This window comes from Colobus angolensis, unplaced genomic scaffold, assembly GCF_000951035.1.
Source record: "Colobus angolensis palliatus isolate OR3802 unplaced genomic scaffold, Cang.pa_1.0 Scaffold434, whole genome shotgun sequence".
Classification (NCBI taxonomy): domain Eukaryota; kingdom Metazoa; phylum Chordata; class Mammalia; order Primates; family Cercopithecidae; genus Colobus; species Colobus angolensis.
The window spans coordinates 1,440,739-1,452,075 of NW_012117755.1; the positions used below are offsets into that span (position 1 = coordinate 1,440,739).

Below are 11,337 nucleotides of genomic sequence, written 5' to 3' on the forward strand. Positions count from 1 at the left end.
CCCCTCCCCCCTCCCCATGATAGGCCCAGTGTGTGATGTTCCCCTTCCCGAGTCCAAGTATGATTTTTAATAAAAGATTCAATACATGCATCTCTCAATGGAAGAAAATAGGTATGATTTATGCCCATAAGTCTTGAAATTTTAAACAGTGTAAATCTTAAATGTGGTATAAAAGCACATGCTGCAGGGCAATGAAACTACTTTGCCTTTCCTATTTTTTTTTATCTTTTTAAAAATGCATTGTATTTAGAAGGATTATATAAATACTTGAGAAGTTTCTTTTGAATATGGAGAAGTCTTTAGCTTGGCTACATGATGGCAGACATCTTATAAAAGACACTTAACATGTTTAAAAAGCAAATTCTGTTTATATAGAATGTTGGAAGGAACTTCTCAGTTTATATACACTTTATGAGAAAGAAACGAACATGAAAGAATCAAATAGATGGTGGAAGTACATGCTTGAGGTTTCAGTGTCAGGAAGGCTATTTACATAATAAATTTCAATGAGTGGAATTTCTCCATTAGTTATTGTTTAAGATTCCTTTTAAGGAAGTCAACTCAAACTTTTAAGAATATTTCATGGTTCCTTTCATAATCTTTCTGTGAAATTATTTTATAATACTTAGTTTGTATCATTTAATATCTAGTTAAAATCACCAAGACTGAGTGAAAAATGTGGCTTTACCCTTATCCCCCTCCCTTAGCTAATTTTAAAAATGCTCGTATTTTATACTGCATATGAGGGAACAAGAGTGACTTCTCCTTAGGACAAATATCAAACTCTGAAATGATCTGGGAGAACCACTTCCTTTGAAACAAATGTTAGAAACCACCGGCTTTAGTCTAATTTCAATTGGCTGAGTGATGCAGGGTGTGTTTTCATTAGAGCTTGTAGCTCTGAAATGTCCTTGCCACTGGTTGTCTAAAAAGGCAAGAAGAGGCGGATACCATATATTATAAAGATGATGGTTCCCCTGTGAATGAAATACAACTTTCTGCAACTTCCAAGTTAAAACCACAAATGCTTAAATGATACACAAACCTCTAAACATCCATCTCTCTCTGCATCTAACAAAAATAAAATTGTATGAAAAAAATCCATTAAAGCTTTGTCAGAACTTTGTCACTTTTTTTCTCTCTTACACAGAAACCACACATCACACACACACACACACACACACACACACACACACACCCCATACAGGAATATCACTCTTACATTTATTCATCATTTTCCCTTCTCTCTCTTCTTCTGCTCTGCCCTAAGAACTTCAATTTTCATTATTTGACTTGGTTATTGAAATTATTTTCAAGTTACATGCCCCTCATTCTGAAGTCTTATTTACTATTTTCTGTTTGATGAACCCTAGTCTGCTATTCTTTCTGTAAAGCAAATAAAAAATAACACCAACTTGTTCCTGTCAATAATCTTTCAGCAAACCATCATATTTCAGGTTTACTTTAATATTAAGGTCTTCTTAAGTATTCTTAAATCTTGAATATATCAATATAATAAGTCTAAATCCCTTTACTGTAAACCACCATGGGATATCTAAACTTAGCTTGAAGAAAATATCACTGACCATGCTAGAAATTACATCCATGCTCCCGAAGGAAACCGGGATAAAACAAAACAGTGAGGTTTTTTTTTTGCCTCTCTCAAATAAACAAATGACGAGAGTTCCTCATAGCCCAGTGGTTAGCAAACTTACTTTAGGAGGTAGAATACCTGGAAGTAAATGCTCTCTGAAATGATTATATAGTAATCTTAGAATTAATATATGTCGTTATACAAAATTATATATTGTAAGTACTAATGTGGAGATGGAAGAGGGGGACGCCCCTTCAATTCTTGTCCTATGCCTTTAAAATAGACAGCAGGAGACTACTCCATTCTAAAGAATAATTCAATGTATTAGATTTTCTATGTGCAATTCTTGCAGCCTGCTTATTCTAACTCGAGATGTTTCTAAATAGTTCACATTTAAATATTCTGCTAGAGTCACAATAAGTTTCCATTATGTCAAAGCAAATGATGGAGATTTTCCATTCTCCAAAATTACATTTGTATAAAGCAACTTCCAAAGCTAACAGTGTAAAACTCTGAGACAGCATCCAATGTTACTTTATGAGTAAAATCTTAGGCCTGTTGACAGGAACTACAAAAGTCAAATGTCCTGCATAGGTGAACTTGTTTGTGCAAAAATTCAAAGCATGCTATTACATTTTCACACAGAATAGCAATTTTCACACCTATTCATTTGGTATCAGATACTTTCATTATGCAAAACAGGAAGCCAGAAGTTTGGGTAACCATAGTGACCCTAATATTTAATTTCCCGCCATAGAGTGCATGTCACAACACGGATACAGTAGGCTCGTACATTAACATATATGTCGTATTAATGTTTTCTGTTTTGCTTAGTAGACAAATGTAATCATTCACTTAACACAGATTTTAAAAGGTTTTAATACTTGTTTTTACCATTCAGTTATTTAGCAATTAGACTGATAATTCTTAAAAGACATAATTCCAGAATGTGTATTAGAAAAAAGTATGTAAAACAGAAGTTACTGTATGGCATGGTGATAATTAAGAGTAAATAGTACTGAATTCTGAAAAACATTATGACTTACAGCTAATAGTAAGAAATACAGCATTGTAACAGCAACAAGCTTATGAGAATTCATGGCCAAAACAGACCAGACTGTCAATATGAGGCATTCAAGAGCAATATAAATGCCATGAACAATACCCTTTCAGGCATGACAAATACCTTCTTCCTCTAGAGTCTTCACGGTTATTAGTGTTTCTTATACTCCTTGGTAGTTTGAAGAAGACATGTGCAGCAAGAGACAAAACACAACCAAAATAATATTCGTTGTCTGTATCATGGTGTGAAATGTTTATTAACTTGGAGAGAGAGTCTCTTAAAGCTTTTTGTGGAGAATTCACTAGGTATAATTAATGAACTATCTTCTATCCAGACATAGTTTTAAATCAGACCTTGTGGAAGCTTCATTTATTTTTGATACTCGATTTCCCTCTTAATAAAATGCACATAAATGTAAGATGTTCATGAACTCTTGGTAAAATTTATGTAACTCATACACACTCGAATGATGTAGGCACAGTGAAATCTGTATTCAGAGAGAACTGTATAGCCATAAGATTTTTCAAAGATGGAAATAAAAGAAATATGTATCTTAAATTATAAAAGTAGAAAAAAAAATAAAACTTGCATTCAACATAGAAAATTGAATCAGATTAATCCATTTAAAAGTGGGCTCTTGAAAAGATTAACAAAATAGGTAAACCTATCCCAGGCATAACAAAACTTAAAATAAAAACTGGACAAGATAGGTAAGAAAAGATGCATGACAGCAGATTCAGAAGAAATTAAGAGAAAACTGAAAGCAGATTCAGAAGAAATTAAGAGAAAACTGAAAGCAATTTTATAACAATTTTGCAAAATTCTGGAAAACTAGATTTTCTAGTACAATACAAATCACTAAAATTGAGATAAGAATAAGTGGAAAATTAGACTAATAACTTCAGAAAACATTTAGTAGGTTATTAAAGATGTACCGTTGAAAAGTGTAGGAGTCTTCACAAATGAATTTAACCTAACCCTTAAAGAATAATTTATATACTTTAAGCTATTCCAAAGCATATGAAAAGGAAAAAACTCCACAATTCCTTTTGTGATGTCAGATTAACCTTTGCACTAACGGTCAAAAAATAAAAATCATAAATCTGTAAGACAGTCTTACTTTTCAATGAAATACAAAATTATGTTGAATTATAAGAAATATAATCAGATTTTGCAAGTGGTGGTAAGCATTCTATAAATGTTAGCTCTTATTTACCAAGAGCTCTTAAAATTCAAGAAGGAAAAGAAAACTACCATATAGAAATAAATGAGCAAGACATATTAACAGACAATTCACAGATGGAATTGTAATAGGTCAGTCATACAAAAATATATTCAAATGCACAAGGAATCATAGAAATAAAAGTTAAAGTGATGTATTTTATTGATCATACAAACAAAACTAAAACTAAAAACAAAAATTTCCTGGTGAGAGAAGAGCCTACCCTTATACATTCTGGTTAAAATATGAAATACTAAATTGTTTCTAGGAAGGCAGGTGGAAACACCTACTAAAATTAAAATTACATATATATGTGTGTATGTTCATATATATGTGTAGATGCATACATACGTACGTATGTGTATATATGTATAGATATGTGTATATGTGTAGATATTTGTACATATATGTATAGATATATCTGTATTTCCCTGAAATGTGTATATGTATAGATTTATCTACTAGATCAGAGTGTGTTTATGTATGTATATACACATACTCTAATCTAGTAGATACATCCTGTGAGTTTTTATAATAATAATAGAAGCATGAATGCCTGAAAATGTGTGCATAAGATATTGGCCAGGTGTGGTGACTGCTGGTGGGAATGTAAATTACTTCAGCCATTGTGGAAAGCAGTGTGGTGATTCCTCAAAGAACTTAAAACAGAAATACCATTCAACCCAGCAACCCCATTATTTGGTGTATACCCAAAGGAATATAAATTGTTCTACGATAAAGACATATGCACATACATGTTTATTGCAGCACTATTCACAATAGCGAAGACGTGGAATCAACCTAAATGTTCATCAACAGTAGACCAATTAAGAAAATATGGTAGGTATACACCATGGAATACAACCCAGACAAAAAAAGAATGAGATTGCAGCAATATGGATGCAGCTGGAGCCATTATCCTCAGCACACTAATGCGGGAACAGAAAACCAAATGAAACCACATGTTCTCACTTATAAGTGGGAGTTAGGTTGGGCGCAGCGGCTCACGCCTGTAACGTAGCACTTTGAGAGGTCGAGGCGAGGGGATCATCTGAGATCGGGAGTTGGAGACCAGCCTGACCAACATGGAGAAACCCCGTCTCTACTAAAAATACGAAATCAGGTGGGTGTGGTGGCGTATACCTGTCATCCCAGCTACTCGGGAGGCTAAGGCAGGAGAATAACTTGAAACCCGGGAGGCGGAGGTTGCGGTGAGCCAAGATGGTGCCACTGCACTCCAGCCTGGGCAACAAGAGTGAAACTCCGTCTACCAAAAAAAAAAAAAAAAAAAAAAAAAAAAAAAAAAAAAAAAAAAAAATGGATACAAACAGGGGAACAACAGACACTGGAGCCTACTTGAGAGTAAAAGGTGGGAGGAGGGAGAGGATCAGAAAAACTATCAGGCACCATACTTATTACCTGGGTGATGAAATAATGTGTACATGAAACCCCCATGACATGCAGATTACCTATGTAACAAACTTGCCCATGTACCCCTGAACCTAATATAAAAGTTAAAAAGAGTAGCTGTCTGCCATATTGTCCCTGAATACAATATCTCCAATTACCAATCAGTTAATTACCCCCAGTCATCTGAACTCTTTCTGGCATGCTTTCTCTACCTGACACTTTCTTCAATCTATTTTTTCTTTACAGATTTAATCAATACTGAATAAATGAATATATCTTATGTCTTTTGCTTAGCTTGTCACACTGTTACTTCCTTTTTCCCATCCCTTGGGCTTCCATGAGACACGGTTGCTTACCTAATTGTTTTTCCTGTGGATATAAATTTTATTGGAAAAAAGCCAGAATATTTATTTAGGTATTACCTGTGGCGGTGACGGCTGCTGCTGCTGCTGTGGGTGCATGTGCGTGCGTGTGTGTGTTCCGATGACTTATTTTTTATTGTGGTGAAATACAAATAACGTGAAATTTACCATACAACTATTTTTTAGCAAAAAATTGTATATATCATGTACAATATGATTTTCTAAAATATCTAGACATCGTGGAATGCTTCAAGCTAATATGTACATTATATATTTATCATTTGGGGGTGAGGAAACTTAAAACCTACTCTCAGCAGTTTTCAAAATACAATATTGTTGTTAACCAAAGTCCGCATGTTGTACAATAGATCTCTTGAATGCATTCCTTCTATCTAAATGTAATTTAGTATCATTTGACCAACATCTCCCCAACCCCCCTCCTCCAAGCTCTATTCCCTGCTAACCATCACTTTACTCTCAATTCTATGAGCTCAATGTTTTAAAATTTCATATACGAGTGACATGATGTAATGTTTGTCTTTCTGTTCCTGGCTTATGTCATTTGATGTAACGTACTGTAGATTCATTAATGTTGTTGCAAATGACAGGATTCTCTGCTTTTTAAGGCTGAGTAGTATTCCTGTGTGTAGGTGTGTATACCTGCATTTTCTTTGTCCTTTCATCTACTGATGGACACTTAAGTTGATTCCCTATCTTGGCTATTTTGAGTAGCACTGCAATGTATACTGGAGTACAGTTATTTCTTTGACATATTGATTTCGTTTCCTTTGGAATATATACCTAGCAGTGGAATTCCTGAATCATATGGTAGTTTTATTTGTAATTTTTTGAGAAGCCTCCATACTGTTTTTCATAATGGCTACAATAATTTACATTTCCACCAACATTGTGCAAAGCTTCCTTTTTCTCCACATCTTTGCCACAACTTAGTATTTTGTCTTTTTGATAGTAGCCATTCTAACAGTGTGAGATAATATTTCATTGTAGTTTTAATTTGCATTTCTCTGATGATTAGTGATGTTCAATATTATTTCATTTATGTGCTGGCCATTGGTTTGTCTTTTGAGAAATGTCTACTCAGGTACATTGCCTTAAATAGGGTTTGAGGTACTATTTTTTCTACTTTTTTAGTGTATAATTCAGTGGTTTTAAGTATATTTTCATTGTTGGGTAATCATCACCGCTATCCATCTCTAGAATGTTTTCATCATCCCAAGTTGAACTCATACTCATTAAATGATAACTCCCCATTTTTCCCTCCCCTAGCCTTTAATAACTTCAATTTTCTCTATGAATTTGACTATTTTGGGTACCTCACATAAGTAGAATCATGTAGTATTTGTCATTTTATGTCTTGCTTATTTCACTTAGCATATGTTTCCAAGGTTCATTTATGTTGTAGTTTGTATCAGAATTTCATTCTTTTTTAAGGCTGAAAATACTCCGTTGTATGTACATACCACATTTTGTTTATCTGTTTATCTGTAGATGGATATTTGGGTGGTTTCACATTTTGGCTATTGCGAATAATGCTACTATGATCATTGGTCTACAAATATCTTAATCTGTTTGTAATTACTTTGGTTATAAATGGAAAGGTAGAATTGCTAGAGCCTAATGGCAGATACATTTTTATTATGTGACCTTTGTTGTGAACTTCTTGACATTAGGGATAGTACCTTGCTTTCCTTTATCAGGTCTGAGCCCAGTACCTGAATATAGTGGAAACTGGACCTTATGAGACCTTTTATGGGGATAAAGAAATGGAGGAACTATCTTTCTGCTTACACAGTGACAAGTCTTATGACATTAGATAGGGATTACTGGAATATAAGTGCCTATTACTTGATCTAAGTCTCCCCAGAGTCAGATCTATGGCAAGCCAAAGCATACCTACAAGCCATGCTTCCCGCAGTATGAGTGAGTCTGTTTCCTAAAAATTGCATATTCTCTGCTTAACTGCTTGAATCTTCAGTGGCATATCATCTGATTATCACTATCACTAGAATTAAGTTTCATGAAAGCAGAAGGTTTTTCCTTTTACATGCTCTTAGTACCTCACTGCCTGGCGTATAGCCAAAAGGTATTTGTTGAGTTAGTGAATCAGTGAATCAATAGATAAATTTATAGTGGCTTTTCCTTATGGAGGAATTTCTCTCTTCTACTGCCATGTGAGGAATCCCCAGATGAAATGCAGACGATGATGCTTTCTTAGTCTTGATTAATCTCCCCTTTGATATAGTAACATCTTGTAAAACTAAAGTATGATATCTTGACCAAGATGTCAACATTCATATAAACCACCAATAGTATTCAGATTTCCCCAGCTTTACTCATATTTATGTGTATGCATATATGTGTGTATTTAGTTCTATGCAACATTACGTGTGTAGATTTGTAAATCCACCATCAGAACAGTTCCACCATTACAAGGTTCCCTCATATTGTCCTTTTACAAGGACATTCAGCTACCCCACATCTTACCCCCATTCCTGACCTCTGGTAACTGCTACTCTGTTCTCTATTTCTGTAACTTTGTCTTTTCAAGACTGTCATAGATATAGACTCATACAGTATGCTACCTTTTGAGAGTGACTTTTTCCCCACTTAGCATAATGCCCATGAAATTCATCTAATTTGCTGCATGTATCAATAGTTTGTTCCTTTTCACTGATGGGTGTTATTCCATGATGTGGCTGTACTATGGTTTGTTTACTTACCCTTGAGGGCATCTGGGTTCCCAGTTTGGGGCTATTACAAATAGAGGTAGTATGAACCCTTACGTGCAGGTTTTTGTGTGCACATATGTTTTCATTTCCTTTAGATAAATGCCCAAGAGTGCAATTATTAGATTGTATAATAAGTACATGTTCAGTTTTGTGAGAAACTGCCAGACTGTTTTCCAAAGTGGCTATATCATTGGCATTTCCACTAGCAGGGGTTGAGTGATCCAGTTTCTCCACACCCTCACCAGCATTTTATGGCACTATTTTTTAATTTTAACCATTGTGATACATGTGCAGTGATAGATTATTGTGGTTTATAATTTGCATTCCTCTACTGGCTAACAACATTGAACATCTTCTCACATGCTTATTTTTCAGATGCTTGTGTTTAACCGTACTCCACCTAAACATTTGAGTAGTGTGAAGGACAGGAGACATAGAGATTTGCCTTGATTAAGGCAAATAAAACACTGCCAGATTTTCATTTCCAAACACAGTCCTAGACAGAGATAAGAGAGCTGGCAGTTTGCTCCATTGTTTATTAGAGACCTAACATTCATTCTAAGACAGAGGTATTTTAGTAAAATGCAGTCAGCCTTAATTATACTGGCACTCCTCGGACATAGACAGAAGTACTGGTGAATTTTTCTGAGTTGTAATTCTATACTAGAAAGCATATCTTAATTTTAGACATCTTTTATGACATTTTGTTTGGAGATACTCCAGTTGGCCTCTCTAATCTGCAGTAATCTATTCATGCGCTAAAAGTAAATATATATCTGATGCTTGTTATGGAAAGTGGTTTATAATGCATTTTGTTTAATTTTTAGATTATTTTTAAAAAACTTTAATGCTGAGTCCCTGAAAATAGCTAAATGCAATTACCTTCACATTTTTATTATTGTTATTGCAACTAGGCATTTGGTCTCTTACCTTTAAATATTTTCCCCTTCTCTTTAACAGGTTGATTTAGTGAATATTGGAAGTACTGACATCGTAGATGGAAATCATAAACTGACTCTTGGTTTGATTTGGAATATAATCCTCCACTGGCAGGTAAGAATCCTGATGAATAGTTTCCTTTTGGGTAACGTGAATCCTGCTTTTCTTTATTTCTGCCCTTGACCTGTGAAACAAATGTGTATTTCTAACAATAACAAACCCTTCTCCATAGTGCTACTTTTTAAATTGACACAACCATGTCATCTGAAATGTTAAGGATCATCATGGTGTAAAATAGGTTCTGGTACATTTACAGGAATATTTTTCAAAATTTTATTTCATTGAGTAGGCATAAGGTAAAAATACAAAGTCCCAGTCATAGGTGAGTAATTTTTTTTCACAAATATATGTTCTATAACTTGTCTATAAGAGAATTTACATAGCTTCGTAAAAAGAAAGGCATTTTAAAATTTAAATCACTATCAAAGGAATGGGGCTTTCTCAGTCTTGGGTAGTCTTAACATAAATTATTGCCAATAAAAGATTAGTAGAATATGGGTATCTCTATCCATAAATGTGTTATACGTACAAACTCCATAATCTGATTTGGAAATTATATTTTTAAGTCACCTGAGCGAGCATAGGGTCTTCTGACTATCTGACCTCTGCAAAATGGATTGAAGGATTTGTGGAAAAGATACACATACCCATATAAAAGATACACATACCCATATATATATGGTTTTTACTGCAGATATATTCATCCCTCAAACTATTTTGAGGGATGAATATATCCCCACCAACCTGCCAGTTCATTAAAATTTGTAGGACATTTACAGAGTAATATAGCCATCATAGCAATCTAATTTTGGCACTTTTCCATCACCCTAAAAATAAGTTTCTTCTCCATTTACAGTCATTTTTCACTCCAACCCCAGCCCTAGGCAATTGTCAGTCTATTTCTGTCCATACATATTTGCCTTTTTGGATATTTTATATCAATATAATACATGCTATTTTGTGTCTGACTTCTTTCACTGAGAGTAATAATTCAGGTCCAACCCTATTATAGCAGATGTCATGGCTTCATTTGGTAAACTTGAATTTTAACTTGAATTGTAGATTGCTCTTGCTTAGAGTCAGATAGTGAGCAGACACTAAGTGTACCTACTCAATTCAGCAGCCATATTGCTCTCTTAATTGGCCCACATATATTTTTATTTCAACTTCTTTGAACAGGCTTAATACTATTTCACAACAGTAAGCGGGGAGAGGGGAAGAGAAAGAGCAGGAATTAATATGTGCTGGCAACAAAGAATAGCTCATAGGAGCCTTAAGTGAGCCCAAGTTGGCCGATTTTCAGCCCGTTCCATATAGTGATGGTTCATATAGAACCACCAAGCAACGTACCCACCTCTCCCCAAACTGCTTTTCATATGTTGCACAGTATTTCTCGAAATATCTTGAGGAAGGAACACTTTTTTCCCCTAATCCATTGTATGTAAGATACAATAAAACCAAAGCATTACAAAAATAATACCCAAGCTTCCTCCTTTATTATTAAATGCAATAGACATAAATGGTACTCTGTACAATCACTACATAAGTTTCTTGATGCACTCTCAATTGTTGACTTTATCTTATGGCATAGTAACAAATAATTCTTAGAGTGAATCCAGTTGGCAGATCCCACTTTGTGTAACACAGATGTAAGTTTTGACAAAGTCAGCAGAACTCAAGCATTCACAGAGCTCCAAAAGCCACTTTGAATTGTATCTATCATTTATACTATTTCTCATACGATCTTACCATTTTTTAAAAATATCCTGAAGTCCTTTCCATCTGAACTAGTCTAAGATAAACTTTCAAGACTATTCTGTCTGATAAAATCTTCACTTGCTTGCAAGTTGTTCATTTTTTTTTTATTAGCATGTGGAGGAGCTTTTGCGATGAGGAATATCAAAGAATGCCTTTTCTTTTCTTTTTTTTTTTTTTTT

General features: G+C 34.4%; 1 protein-coding gene across 1 annotated transcript in view; it reads left to right on the forward strand.

Annotated features, from left to right (window-relative positions):
• The window catches only part of DMD (dystrophin), a 2,170,472-nt gene that overhangs the window by 408,700 nt on the left and 1,750,435 nt on the right, over positions 1 to 11,337 (forward strand). The window contains exon 5 of the mRNA XM_011957103.1: positions 9,362 to 9,454. Within this exon, the coding sequence (XP_011812493.1) occupies positions 9,362 to 9,454 (93 nt within the window). The remainder of the gene's footprint in view (positions 1 to 9,361; positions 9,455 to 11,337) is intronic.